The 15,039-nt window shown below is 44.1% G+C and overlaps 1 protein-coding gene across 1 annotated transcript in view; it reads left to right on the top strand.

Annotated features, from left to right (window-relative positions):
- Positions 1–12,191, top strand: part of C6H10orf90 (chromosome 6 C10orf90 homolog) — a 55,002-nt gene extending 42,811 nt beyond the window's left edge. The window contains exons 4-9 of the mRNA XM_008491762.2: positions 1,677–1,967; positions 4,099–4,292; positions 5,569–5,767; positions 10,769–10,832; positions 11,833–11,932; positions 12,129–12,191. Of these exons, the coding sequence (XP_008489984.2) occupies positions 1,677–1,967; positions 4,099–4,292; positions 5,569–5,767; positions 10,769–10,832; positions 11,833–11,932; positions 12,129–12,167 (887 nt within the window). The 3' untranslated portion in view covers positions 12,168–12,191. The remainder of the gene's footprint in view (positions 1–1,676; positions 1,968–4,098; positions 4,293–5,568; positions 5,768–10,768; positions 10,833–11,832; positions 11,933–12,128) is intronic.
- Positions 12,192–15,039: the final 2,848 nt, after the last annotated feature.

The following is a 15,039-nucleotide window of genomic DNA, read 5'->3' as shown; positions in this document are numbered from 1 at the left end:
CTTTCTTTTCTTCCCCTGCTTTCTGCTGGCCACTGAACTATTTTAATTTGAAAGATGATTTAAAGAGATAATCTGTTTTCCATTCAAGTTCTTTCTGTGGCTTAGCTCCCTCATTTCCCCCCCCCCCCCTTTCCTTCTAGTATCTTGGCTGCCTTTCTGACAAGACTTTTCCTCCGCTCCTCTGCAGTTCCTTGATGCTACCTGCTGCTTTCTTCATCTTCCACCGTGCTGCTGGTTTCTCCCTCCTCCCACAAACCCTCTTTGATGCCTACGACCCCATTAATCTGTCTTAATGTTTTTTCCCCTCTCTGTCAGAAAACATTTGTAGAAACACAGCGTGTAACTGCAGGCATGGGCTGATGGGTCAGGGAAGGAAGGAACAGATCCCTCTGGATGCAGCAGCTCCGACTGAGTGGATGCACAGAACTGAGTCTCTCCACTTTGTTGAGAGCATTTGCACCAAAATTCTTTGCATCTGAGAAAAGAACAAAGCATTGACAGAAGATGGGGCAAATATTTGCAGTGTGTGACAAGCAAGGAGGAAAAAAAGTTACAGCAGGGAGGAGAGGGTTTGCTTGGATGCTGGGTGCATTTCCTTGCTTTGACCAGGTTTTCTCTGTGGCTGTGAAGTTGCTAAGGATGGGGCTCATCCTCATGGATTCAATTAAAAAAATAGATGTTGGGGTTTTTTTCTGACCATGCTGATATCCAGGGATCCCTCACTAGAGGATGCCCTGAGAAGTTGTTGTTCTTCTCCCTGTCACAGAAAGGAACTTCAGATGGTAAAAGCTTTCGGATCTGCATGGTAAGGGAAAATTAATGCCTCTGATTTCCTCAGAAATAGGGGAAGATCGAAAAGAAACACGAGCCATTGAGATCTCTAAAATGTAGAGGAGACCATTATGTTGGGGCAAAGAATATTTCTCATCTTTTGGGGGTGGATTAAAGGTCAGGAAAGTGAACAGAAATCTTCCCAGCCCACACTGCAGGATCTGCCTTTTGATTAATGACTGTGAAATATGGAAGTATCTGACATGATGAGCCACCTCACCCTTTCTTAGGGACTCAAAAGAGAAAAGCCCTCAGTTTTCACCTATGGTGATGGTCTATAACTGTAATTTTGACCAGGTTTAACCAATCTGAAATATTCTTCCCAAGTAAGAATACAAGACAAGACAAGAATACAAGTCTCAAGTAAGAGACAAGACAAAGACACAGAGTGTACCTTCTTGCCAGAGCTGTCTTGACTTCTTCCATGCTGCCCATCATTTATATATAATATATAATAACATAATATTATTTAAATGGCAGTTTATTGCTATGAAGAATATCCTCTAGGATTGGAATAGGCTGCCCAGGTCAGTCCTGGAGGGATCTCGAAGCTGTGGAGATGCTGAGGGACATGGGGCAGTGGTGGCCTTGGCACTGCTGGGTTAAGGGTTGGACTTGATGGTCCTAAAGGTTTTTTCCAACCAAATGGACTCTGTGATTGTTCCTTTCAGTCATATTTTGTGGCAGGACAGCTGCATGGCAGTCATCATCCAGCCTGTATCAGTTACAGCTTTTAAAACATACGACTGGAAGTGGGTGTGCAGGAAATAAAAAGTCACAAGGACTAGAGAAGAAAAATGTTCCCATGTTAAAGAATTTGGGGCTGTTTTTCCTGTTTTTCCCAGGAACACAAATGCTGTTGGGAAGACAGAAGCAGCAGTGCCCCATGGGCAGGAGCAGTGCAATGGCCTCTGGCTCTCCTCCAGACACAGCATCCAGAAATGTGACTGATGCTGCTCCTGACTGCTCCCTGAAAGAGAGAGATCTCTGCAAAGGCACCTCCAAACCCAAAGAGAACGAAGCACAGCATGTCCTGAACCCAAAAATCTTCATCTTCAGTAGTATGTGCAATAAAAAAGCTTCACCAAGGAGCCTCTTGGAAGAAAATGTTCACAGGCAAAACCAGCTCCTAAAAAGTAAGGTACAAATCCTACTGTGGTTGTTAGGAATATGGTTTCAATAATAAGATGAGATCAGTCTCATAGAAAAAAAAAAAAAAAAAAAAGAATGGGAAGTCAGTCCATTTTTGTCCAGCTTTAAGTGCTGAGAATGAGTCATCTGGTGAGAGATGAATCAATTAATCTGACTGTATACATTGCTATGGTATAGAAAACAAGTTTAAAATGAGAAAAATGGGCTTATTTTGTAAGTAGGATCCAGAAAATCTTGAAAAAACATTAAAATCGTGGAGTCAAGCAGTCCAGGTCCAACCAAGAAACACCAGGAGTGAAGTTATTTTTACAAACTAGTTTCAATACTTGTCATTTCTACCATCTCTTTTTTATTTTTTATTTCTTTTTGGACACAGCAGGCTGCACTTTGTGTGCACAGGTATCGTGTGAGACACTTCACTGGGAGAGGTTATCATGAAGAGAAATAAAATGAAAAATAAAACCCCAAAACCCTTGATTAGCAAAAAGATTTGAGCACATAACAGAGGATTTCTTCTAGTTCAGCACCTGCTTGGGTGTCTCCATTCCAGCTTGTTCCAATGGAGATGACCCCAGCAGCTGTACCCATGCAGAGGGGATTTTTGCAGCAGAGAACTGAGAAATAGGAGAGATTAATTTGACTTTAGTGAGAAATTGACTCCAAGAATACCTTAAAAATGCTATAGTGGTCTGCTGGCCTTTTTTCTTACTGCATTTTTTAATTTATTTTATTTTTTGTAGGCAGGTGGGTAAGAAGCTGTAATTATTGAGGAGAAAGCTACAGGTTTTTAGCACCAGTTTGGCTGGGAGAAGCCTATGTTCTGCTTTCAGTGCCTGAGGTTAAATCCTGCCATTTCCCTAACTGGAAGTGACTTGGGTTTCCAGAAGTGAAGCATCCACTGAGATCTATCAATGATAATGTTAATTGACACTTCTGTAAACCTGGCTTATCGAGGAGTTTAATTCCATGTTCATGGGTTTCAAGGGTTGGTTTTTTTTTTCCAAACTGTTACCAAGAGCAGTATTAGAGAGGAAATGGAGTACAGGATTTTATAAGGCAAAAGTACCCAACACAGATCATTTTAATATATTTTTTAAGTACAATATAATATGTACAATATGTTATAGAGAGGAAAATATTTTAAGTTTATTGTAACCAAAAATTGAAATAAAACAGTAATGGGCTTTATTCCCAGATATTTAGTTCTAGAAATCAAATTATTTGGCAAGGGAGAAGTACTCCAGGGTGACTTTTCCAAATAGTTCACATGGGGCTCTTCCGACATTCCTTTGTTATTTTGGATTAAGTCTGTCTTCCAAATGAGGATCTTCCAAATGAGGATCTTCTCAACTCTGATTTTGGAGCTCCTTTATTTTTTTTTTTTTTTGGAGGTCCTGGGTGCTCCTTTGTGCAGGGAGCATCAGTCCCAGTGCAGTAAAGCAGAATTCTAAGTGTAGAAAACACTCTTTTCATTCTCAGTGGAGGAATTTGTGAATTGTCAGCTTTCTTACTCATATTCCATCATGCAGATTAACCTTTTGTTTATTTTTTTTTTTTCATGAGCCATTGCACTGCCTCATGAATATATATATAGAGAAATGATTGGAAACAAACTGCTTGATCAGCAGAGGGAAAAACACAACCCAAGAGCAGTGTTTATGAAAGCCTCACCATGGTCAAAGAGAAATGGCATGCAATTAAGGTCCATAACAATGCAATTAAAGTCCATAACAAGATATTAGGGGGTTTTTTGAGACGTGGAATAAATGGCAATGAACTCCAACTCAAGTGGCAGTGTGACATCCTTTGCTTTCCATGGTGTCCCTGGCTTGCAGGACCATCTTTGCTTTTGGGGAAGCAAATAGCAGCAAGCTGAGCATCCAGGCAGCTTAATTACTCTTTGGTGTGATGTCTGGCTTAATGTGAAAGCTACTCAGGGTGTCACAGGGCAGTGAGTAGCACCTGTGGTTAGATTTGATCTATTCCATTTAATGAGGCCTATTAATAACACCTTGGCCTTCTGATTTCCAGAAATTGCCCTCTATGTCTAATGAGGTGAAGAGCCCACTGAAAAATTACCCGTGCACTCTTAATGAACTTTTAAATCTCTTGAAGGTGATTATGAATTCTGTGGCTCGAGTGACAAAATGCAGGAGCCCCAGGAGGAGGAGAGGCAGGAACCAGCCAGCAGGATGGGGCTGCCCAGAACTCTCCTGCCAGATGTTCCTGGGGAGATCAGCTCCACATCCATCCTGCCAGAACTGGGCTCCCAGCCTGGGCAGACTCCACCAGCCCCACAGACACTGCAGGTAAAATAGCAATTTGTTCTTAGTGTTAATACAAGGAGTGATTATTTTGTTCCCCCCTTGCCCTCCTTTTTCCCCTTGCCTTTTCCCCTTTTTTCCCTTCTTCCCCTTCTTTTCCCCTCCTTTCCTTCTTTCTTCCCCCCTTTCCTTCTTTCTCCCACCCTTTTTTTTTTTCCCCTTTTCTTTTTTCCTCCCTCTTTTCTTCTTTTCCAACCCATTTTCTTCTTTCTCCCCCCCTTCTTTCTCTCCCCCTTTCCTTCTTTTTCCCCACCTTTCCTTCTTTCCCCCTCCCTTTCCTTCTTTTTTCCCCACTCTTTCCTTCTTTTTCCCCACCCTTTTATTCTCTTCCCCCTCTTTCCTTCTTTCCCCCCTCTTCCTTTTCGCCCCCTTCCCTACCCCTTTCCCCCCCTTTTTCTTCCCCTTCCCTCCCTCCTTTTCTCCCTCTTTTTCTTCCCCCTTCTTCCCCCTTTTTCCCTCCTTTTTCCCATGGATGGTGTTTACTTCCTGGGAAGTGACTGAAGGCAGAAATTCCCATCTCCTTGATTTTTCTCCTCTCCAGAGCACTTTTGATACCTTGCACGAGCTGCCTGCTTGCAGACACCCCCAATCCAAGCCCCACCTGCTGTTCCCATAGAGGAACAGTGAAAATCTGGGGACTTACAAATTTCCCAAAGCCTCTTTGGAAATCATACCTTAAAACTGCCCATGTCCCACATATTCCCACCATCCAGCACCTCCATGGATCAGACCCCAGGTTGGCACCAAGCCCCAGACTCCCTTCTCTGCCTCCTCCTCCAGCAGGAGTTTCAGGTCAATCTCCTCCACTCTTCTGTCCTAGGACATTCCTAAATGTTGAAGCAGCTTTTGACTGGAAAGCTTTTCTTTCTTTCTGGATGAATACATCTGCACAACAACCTAAATAAACAGGGAAGTTTGTGAACTGTCAGTGACAGCAGCTTCAGCCATGGGGTGAGCCAAGGAAATAGGCAAAACATCAAGAATTTGGATAACGTGTCCAAAAGGGTTTGAATTACAGATTTTTATGTTTTCTTAGAGTTAGTTTTGGGTGGGTTGTTGGGGTTTTTTTTTCAGGAGTTCTTTGTCTAATCTGCTTGTTTCACACCAAGGCAAGGTAACAGAAAAAAGAAATCAAAACAGAGGAGTGTGCTGGCTTTTGTACAGACAAAAAAGATAAGATCATCTCTTATTGAGCCCAGATAGATGCATATTCATCCTTTTTTTGCCTTTGGAAATGAAGTGGTTCCTCTGTTTGATTTAGGAAGCACTAGAAACCCATAAACCTGAGTTCATCTCTCGCTCCCAAGAAAGGCTGAGGAAGCTCCAGCAGATGGTCCAGGAGAGGAAAGCCCAGCAGAGGGATGCTCCCACCAGCAACCCAGGAGCTCTTGTTCACAAGCTCTCCTCAACATCCTGCTCCAGCAAAAAAAGGCAATACACCATTCCCCACCCTCTCAGTGGTAAGTAGGATGTAGATTTGGAGCTCTCTTGGAACTTTTGCTATCTGTGCCGTGTTTCCATCTGAACTTGGTGAATAAAAAAGCAGCTTCTGGTTCCCCCCACCAGTGCTCCAGCATCTGGCTTGGTGCTCCAAGTAGAAAGTCTCTGAAGCACAGAGGTGGTTTAGGGAGGATGAGAGATTTTCCTGTGGCAGGAAAAAGAGATTTTGAGCAACCTGGTCTGGTGGTGGGAGGTGTCTCTGCCTGGGCAGGGGGCTTGGAATTAATCCAACTTTAGGATCTTCCCAACCCAAACTGGTCTGGGGTTCCTTGAGGACACTTTGTCACGTGCAGTCACGTTCTTCAGCACGGTGCCAGCAATAAATGGCATTTCCTACCCACCCAGCTCACAGGAACCCCACTTTGGGGACATGAGGGATAGCTGGGGGACTGGAGGGGTTTGGGACTGGGTGTCCCAATCCAGCCCTCTCAGCAGCCCCTTGGCTCCTGAAGCCCCCAGCAGCAGATAACTGATGGGGAGCATTTCTCTGCCCACAGCTGCAGGCAAGGCTGCTGAATCAATGGCTCCAAACCCTGTGATTTCCTAATTCAGGTTGATTAGGTTGGTTTATTACCCTGGCAGTAAACAGACTGAATATCCTGCAGGTAAAACAGTTCTCCCTGAGAAGCTCCCTGTAGCACCTCTGTAAATATTACCTAGGAGCAAGATGTTACTAACTAATTATTTTGGCTTTCTTTTATTTATTTTTTTTTCTTAATTGCCATCTGGCTGTTTGTTAATTCCATTGACTAGAAGAAAAGATTTGATTGATTTGCATTCCCCCTTTCCATCCTGGTTTTAAATCTCTGCCTGTTTGAAGCCACATTATTCTCCTGCAAAGTACATCAATTGAAAACATTAAACAGCTATAGATGGGTCACCTGGAGGATACAGGGAAGAAAACCTGTGATGTCCTCAACACTGGGAAACACAGGTATGGGTTTGGTGCTCTCTGGGGAATGAGATTGGGTGCAGGAAAGGCAGGCACAGCCCCCATGCCATGGTGGGGCTCTTGGGGGCTTTTGTGTCACAGATCATTTCTGTCATGACACCTGATTGTCCCCAGGGCTGGAGGGGTCTGTACAGTAAGAGCTAAGTCAGGATGAGTAAACAAAGCACAAAACACAAATGATGTTTTTAAACAGTCACTAAAATTAATTATCCATGTTCATTTCATCTTTTAAGGGCCCTGGTGTTGGGGGATCTGGGGCCAGCACCCAGCAGGCACAGGGCAGGGGTTTGGCATGTAGGTTAGAAATGGCAAATATTTAAATATTTCCTCCCCATTTCTTTGGTCATCTTCAGAAGTCCCCCAAACCATTCTGGAAATTCTTGATGAAAAAAAAAAAAAAAAAAAGAAAAAGGAAAAAAAAAAAAAAAAGAGAGAGGTTAAGCATATTTCCCCATAAAGTATAAGATCAAGATCATTCTTTACACTTGTTTAATGAGTAATAAAAGGATAATATTGAAATATATTCATTAATTATTCAAGTAAATGACTACTTCCCTCTTCCAGTGGCTGGGTCATTAAAGATAATTTTGTCTGAAGAGAATCTTTCTTTTCCCTCCCTCTTCTGTCCTTGTGAAGCTGGGTGTAATTTTCTATTTGTGAGATCTTAATATTTTTATAATGATGGCAGTGCCACACGGCTGGTGTGGGAGCAGAGCTGCAATTCCTCTTGGCAATCCTTGATCCCTGATAAAGCTCAAGTGTGGAGGCTGCAGCTCAGAAGGCTGTGAAGGAGTGCATTGAGCAGATTTAATTTGCTCCCAGTCCTGACAATTGGCATTTTAGGACTTCTCCTGGCTGTTGGGCAGAAGGATTAGTGTGATTAATGAGTCCCAGAGTGAGAGATCTTTGTTTCCTACAGATGCTCCCAAGGTTTTCCAGTTGCAAACCCTCTTGCAGTAAACATGGGCTTCCCTTCCTGCTCACCCAAGGGTCACCATCTTCTCCTTCCCTTCTGCCAGCCCTCAGAGCAACATTTATTGTTATCATTATTCTTTATTCTCTGGAAAAGCCATTTGAGGCTGTAAAATGTGCATTTGTGTCATGTTTTAGAAAACAGCAGTGAAATGAGAGGCCAGTGATGCTGTAGCCCAGGCAGGGATGGAAATGTGGGTTCATTTACACGAGTGGACACCAAAACCCCAGTGATTTGGGGATGGAATTTCACATTTTAACCTGGTGGGAGGGAAGCTGGAGGGCACACGGAGCAGTGTCACACACCATGGTGTGTATGTGGCCCAACCATGCTCCCAGATTCTGGTTGGAGCAGTGAGCTGATCTAGCAGGACCTTCTTTTCAACTATTTATTTAAAAAAAAAAATAGAATTCCCTTTCTGGGATTTGATCAGCTCAAATGACTGATCCAGCTGGACAAACAGCTGGGATCAGATGGGCTGGTGCAGAGGTGAGAGGAAAGGTAGGAGATGGAGAAGGAGGAGACCAGAACCTTCTCTTAGCCCCAGCCCCCATTTTTATGGCTGTAATGGGACCATCCTCTGCCCAGACACAACTTCCACCTTGCTTCTGTACCCCGACCCTGCCCAAATGACACTGAAAAGGAAACATTCCAGGGTTCATCTCTCACCATGTACTACACAGCCAGCTTTTCAGGTGGTAGAGAGCCTGGGGTTTATGCAGGGCACAAAGTGTCCAGAAGGAAGAAGAAAAAGACCATCCTAAGGTGTGTCTGTGTGTCCAAACACAGGATGTCTTCTCCATCTCTGGATATACCTGGCTGGTGACTTGCTCATCATCCAGAAGCAGCTGACTGGGACACCAAAAGTGAGGAGAGGAGCAGGGGGTTTGATGTTTGGTGTTGAAGTTTGATGTTATCTCAACCACAGCCTTCCAGGGTTCCATCCAGCTGCCTGGGGTGCCCTGGGCAGAGGGCACAGACCTGCCCTGTCACCTCCCCATGGTGCCATGGACATTCCTGTGGTCATCTGAAGGCCCACATGTTTCAGTCATTTCTCAGGGCCAGAAGAGGCATTAGATCTCAGCCATCATTAAAAGCCAAGAGAAATGGGTTTCCTGTTCTCTCTGCTGGTCAAAACCCCTCTGGAAGGCAGGCTCCTTGCTCTGGAGAATGGGGCTGCTCTTCCACAGCCTCACACATGGAAAAAACATTTGAAATTGAGAAGCCAGGGGGTAAAATGATGACTTGGAAACTTGCTTATGTCTACAGCTTTGTGTTGGTGGCACCTCAATGGTGTGAGCTTGTGGTTGCTTTTCCAGTCTTGTACTTTGCTCCTTTCTGCTTTTCTTTTCTCCTGGGGATTTGTGGAGGTCTTCACAGCTCTGCTGTTCATGGGGCTCATTGCCATGGTTGTGGTTGTCTTTGCAATGAGCAGCTCAGCTGAGGAGCTTCATTTCTACTGACCCCAACACAGCATCCCCAAGGATGGCTTAGGAACATCTTTGTGGCTGCAGGTCCCTGCCTCAAGCACTCCCAATAGCATCATTCCTCCAAGTCATTTCCCACCACCAGAGGACATTCCCTGGCCCAGTTCCCCTCGTGCACAGCCATGCCCACCCAGGAAGGTGGCACAGGAGAGGTGGGACTGTCCCTTGGGATGCAGCCTGCTTTGCTGCAGGACTGATGGGGTCAAACTGCAGCCTGAGATCTTCCCTTCTGCACTTGACAAGTTTGCTGTAGTTTTATCTCTGAAGTGAGCTTGTGAGGTGCCTTTCTCTGTAGAGAAACAAGATAAACCAGGTGCCTCGAGTTGCCAAAGAGTGGGTGTGAGTCCACCTGTGCCTGGTTAGGGCAGGGCCCCTATTACCAGGGGGCCAATAAAGGTGGGACACACACCCACAGAGAGAAGCTCAGCTCATTCTGATGTGAGGCAATGGAGAAGCCAGCAGCTCGTTGAGCCTCAGGAGCAAGAAAGGTTCTTCCCACTACATTTCTCTCTGGACATGAAGGTTTTATTTCAATATACTAATTTTTACCCAGAAAAAAGCTCGGTGACCTTCAGAGATTTGTCCCCACCTGAGGTCACGCTATCAGACTGAAGGGTTTTTATTGATAAGAAATCAGTAGCTAGCCCAGTTTTCCCATGTTTTACCAGTGTTGTTACAACAAGTTTCACGTGGGGGAAAGAAATAATTGGCGTCCAACATCATTTCCATATAAATGTCACCATCTGTGCAGTTTTCTTCTACCTTTTCAGCCTCCACGAGGCCGAATTGCTTTTTAATAGGGACGCACGAGTGGGATTTCAGGAAATGCTGAAAGCCATCTCCCCCCAAATGCAAATGTTTATCCTGCAGAAGGTCTGAGTGTCACCAGAGCTCTTTAAAGGCAGAGCCTGCAGCTCTCGTGTTCCCTTTTATGCTGTGGAATTGGGCACTGCTGAATTTTGGGAGGGCTGATTAGGGCAAGATCGACTGCTCTGCTCCTGACTGCAGAGAAGAAATGAGAGACCCCACTGTGATGAGCTGAGCAGAAACAGTGTTCAAATCACTGGATTTAAAGCTCAAAAAAAAAGTGTCATGTAATTACTTCAGTGACAGGCTTACCAGCTGTTTATAGGCCTTTAAATCTGCAGAATGAACAGCCTCGTGATCTTAAAAAATAGTTTCTCCAGGGTGTATGTTTAGTTTTTTTTCATACCTTCCTTTTCCCTTCCCTCTGAGAGGATGATGGTTCAGTGGAAAAGGCAATGGAAGTTGGATGTTACCCTTCCACCCCTACCATGGGACCTGCTGGCTTTCTCTGGATTTCCATCCAAATCCTGCATCTTTGGTAATATTTTGGAAACAAGTTTCTTACCTCCTCAGTCTAAACCTTTCCAAATAAAGCTTCATTGTAACTGCAGGAGCCTGGAGGGTCAGGATTGCTGTTTGTTTGCTTGTGTTTTCAAGGGGTTGGTTTCTTGAGGAGGTTTTTAGGTGGACTGTAGAGAGAGGAGAAGATGCTCCACTACCAACTCTATTTTCCCTCCACTAGATAACCTCTTCAAACCAAAGGAAAGATTCATTCCAGAGAAGGAGATGCACATGAGATCCAAAAGGTACAAATTCTTGCACTTCAGAGCCTGTTTTTTCTTGCACTGTGGCTATTTTGATTTCTTTGCCTCAGCCCTGCCCTTGCAGCAGCTTTTTTTCCAGCACTTTCAGGTGGGTTGGGGTTCCCATGGAGGGGAAAGCTGAGTCCTCATGTTGGAGCTTCCCAAATGGAAGCAGTGGAACCACGTTGGGTGGGTTGCATGGTTTTCATCCTGATTATGGCATGGAATGTGGGAATTACAGCAAACTGGTAGAAATGGGGTGTCTGACCAACATACAAACCCCAGCCAAAAGGAATTTCTTCAGTAACTTGAGACTGCAAAGTATTATGAGGAAAAAAATCAGGGCTCATGGGCATTGTGTGCATGGAGAGAAGAGGAGTGCTGCAAAGGAAGGGCTGACTTTCCTTTCAATTCCAGGGAAATTTTCTCAGTTATTTCCATGGAAAAAGATCAGACCAGAAGTCACCTTCTTTGAGGGCAGCTCACATTGGTTTTAAAAGGATTTTTATCTTCCTGGAACAAAAGAGTTCCTAATGACAGTGAAAAAATGTTAGAAGTCTACAGATTTATCATGATGGTTTGCTTATATTTAAAAAGCTACTTGAAAATAATTGCTTGGTATTAATTTTATGACATAAATATATTAAAAAATAGTGTAGAGGCCAGATTCTGGTTTGAATTATGTTGCTATAAATTGAAACCAACTCCACTGAGCTCATTAGAAGCTACTCCAGGATTATGGTGCTGCATTGAGATAACTTGGTCCCATCTCTTTCTTCACTTTTTAGTCAAAAATTAAAAGTCTTTTTCAACAAGTCAGAGTTTGTACATGTATAAAACAAAATATTAAGTTATTCCTGTGGCATAAATCTCATTCAGGTATTTAGAGGTGCTCACTAATGACAATTTAAGGCATTAAAGGCAAACACTTCCCCCAGGAGAAGCAACTTCTCTGTGAGTCCCAGGGATGATGATGGAAGTTAACTTTCTAACCTAATTCCAGGATTTATGACAATTTACCTGAAGTCAAAAAGAAGCAAGAAGAAAAACAGAAAAGGATCATCATCCAGAGTAACAGGCTGCGTGTGGAGAAGTTTAAAAAGGTAAAAATGTGCCCTGAATGCCAAGGAAAGTTCTGTAACCCTTGGGGTTAGGCACTTCTTTAAATTCTTTAGATTGGAGGTCTGGGAATGCTCATACCTCCCACCTACACTATCACTGAAGATTTCTTCAGTTCTCTTCACCTCGTGTATTTTAAAGGTATCTTAAGGCTCTCTTGTATTTCTTTTTCCCCCCTAGCAATTACTGGACCAGCTCCTTCAAAGAAACACAGAGTGACAAAGGATTCTCTTGTCCATCACCCTAATTGAATCTTGACTGCTTATTGACTGCTAGATAAGCCATAAAAATTACTGTTCTCTCAATAACCTGGAGGTATTTTTCTTATCTTTGGCTCTTTATATAAAAGAAAAATCATTTGTATTTTAATTGAAATTTTAAGGCGACTTTCAAGTAATCAAAAACAGCCTAAAAAAGAAACATGACTGCTTCAGAGCAGCACCTTTTGGTCAGTTCACCCAGAGGAAACACTTTTAAGAATTTTTAATGCAAATACTGAATCACTGGAGGGGTATTACTTATCTCAGTCTTTTCATGGCAATAGAACTGGCTTTTTTAAGATCTGGAGAACTGTATTTCTCTGAAATATTCTATTAATTGATTTCCTGCGAGTTAAATCCTTGAATTAAAGAAAAATTAATATTGTTATTTGCTATGTTTAGAAACTAGCTGAAATAGCATTACCCCATCATCACAACAGCAGCACTTTCCCATTAATACTTAACATACCAAAAGGGAGCAATATTGTAGCTTGCTGAAGACCTCTATTCCTGTTTCTGTAGTGAATCTACAAGCAAATTTACCTGTTAAAGAGCAATACTTAAAAAAATGATTATGACACTCTTTTTCATGTTTTTCATTGTAATATGCATTTACTCTGCTTCTGTAAGCATTAAGTATTTATAGCAATGGCATATAAAGAAGTGGTGCCAAGAAGTATGTTTGCATCAGAACTAAAACCATCTGTAAGGTTTCCTCCCAAAATATTTAAATCTTTATTTGTACATTTTGGAAGTCAAAACAACCAGCTTACAAACCAATGGAGTTTATTTATGGAATAAAATATGAATATCATATTGATCCCAACTGCTACGTTTTTTATTTGGTGTAGTTAAATATAACTTGATTATTGAAACTGCTGGGGAATTCATGGCTTGGTGTGCTGCAAATCCTATGGTTAAAAATATTCCCCATAAAAATCATGGCAAGTGTTAACCTCTGCTGAACAAACACCCAGTTGAATGTGTTTGAATGAGGCTGGAATGTGGCCTTTGATAGCAAGGCTTTATTTTTCTAATCTAGGCTGAGATGGAAGGTCAGGGTTTGGGGAAAAAAACTTCCCCGTTTTCCTGCTGGTAAAACTCTCCAGAGCTGAACATCTCTGCCAACAGCCATTGCCATTTGCTCCCCATCTCCCTCCCTGGGTCATCTCCTTCCTGATGCTGATCTGGAGGTGCCCTCAGAAGAGGATTTAGTGGGAAATGTTGGTTGGGCTGAGGTGGTTTTGGGGTGTTAAGGGTTTGTGTCCAAGCCCACAGCTTGGACAGGAGCACCCTGTGCTGGGTTAGGAACTGGCTGGAGGGCCGGGCCCAGAGAGTGGTGCTGAACGGGGCTGCATCAAAATGGCGGTCGTGGTGTCCCCCAGGGATCAGTGTTGGGCCAAGTGCTGTTCAATATCTTCATTGATGATTTAGATGAGGGGATTGAGTCCATCATCAGCAAATTCGCAGATGACACCAAGCTGGGAGGAAGTGTGGACCAACTCGAAGGCAGGAGGGCTCTGCAGAGGGACCTGGACAGACTGGAGAGCTGGGCCGATTCCAACGGAATGAGGTTCAACAAGGCCAAGTGCCAGGTCCTGCACTTTGGCCACAACAACCCCATGGGGAGCTCCAGGCTGGGCACAGAGTGGCTGAGAGCAGCCAGGCAGAAAGGGACCTGGGAGTCTGCATTGACAAGAAAGTGAACATGAGCCAGCAGTGTGCCCAGGTGGCCAAGAAGGCCAATGGCATCCTGGCCTGGATCAGGAACAGCGTGGCCAGCAGGTCCAGGGAGGTGATTCTTCCCCTGTACTCAGCGCTGGTGAGGCCACAGCTTGAGTCCTGTGTCCAGTTCTGGGCCCCTCAGCTCAGGAAGGAGATTGAGGTCCTGGAGCAGGTCCAAAGGAGGCAACTGGGCTGGTGAAGGGACTCGAGCACAGGCCCTATGAGGAGAGGCTGAGGGAGCTGGGGGTGTTCAGCCTGAAGAAGAGGAGGCTCAGGGGAGACCTCATTGCTGTCTACAACTACCTGAAAGGAGGCTGTAGCGAGGTGGGAACTGGACTCTTTTCACAGATGACCTTCAACAAGACAAGAGGACACAGTCTTAAGTTGTGCCAGGGGAGGTTTAGGTTAGATATTAGAAAGAATTTCTTCACGGAGAGGGTGATCAGGCTATGGAATGGACTGCCCGGTGAGGTGGTAGATTCTCCGTCCCTGGAGACATTTTAAAAAAGACTGGATGTGGCACTCAGTGCCATGGTCTAGCAACTGCTCCAGTGGGTCAGGGGTTGGACTAGATGATCTCTGAGGTCCCTTCCAACCCGGCTAATTCTATGATTCTGTTGGGCAAAACTGAGCCCAGCAGGAGGAACACAGAGGGCTTCAGGGGTGCAGGAAAGGGTTTTTGTTTTCTTGCTGGCATCATTGAGTTCATCTGACAGAAAATACCTCAGTAAGGGTTGAAAGTCACTGCAACAGAAAGCAGTGACTTCTTGTTTTGTTTTGTTTAAATCCAGATCTTTTTCTGTGCATGTGGATGCACATCATTAGTTACACCTCAGCTACTGGTCAGAGAGGTGAGGAGACAGACTGGGGAAGGCTTCAGGAGTTTTGTTGTTGAGTCTCTGGGATTGGTGGTGTTAAGTGTGATGTTTGCTATGAGAGAGCAAGGAAAATAACAAGGAAGACAAGACAGAAAAGCAGAGATCAAGTTTCTGGCAACTCTCTCCATTCCTTGATAAGATCCATGGCAGGAAGAGCTCCCCAGCTAAAAATCCCCCAGCTAAAAATCCCCCAGCTTGCCTCCTCCATGGAGATGTTTGCCCCTTTGA

This window comes from Calypte anna, chromosome 6, assembly GCF_003957555.1.
Source record: "Calypte anna isolate BGI_N300 chromosome 6, bCalAnn1_v1.p, whole genome shotgun sequence".
Taxonomy (NCBI): Eukaryota; Metazoa; Chordata; class Aves; order Apodiformes; family Trochilidae; genus Calypte; species Calypte anna.
Note: the sequence above shows the minus strand (reverse complement) of the source record. Positions and strands in the feature narration are given on the sequence as shown.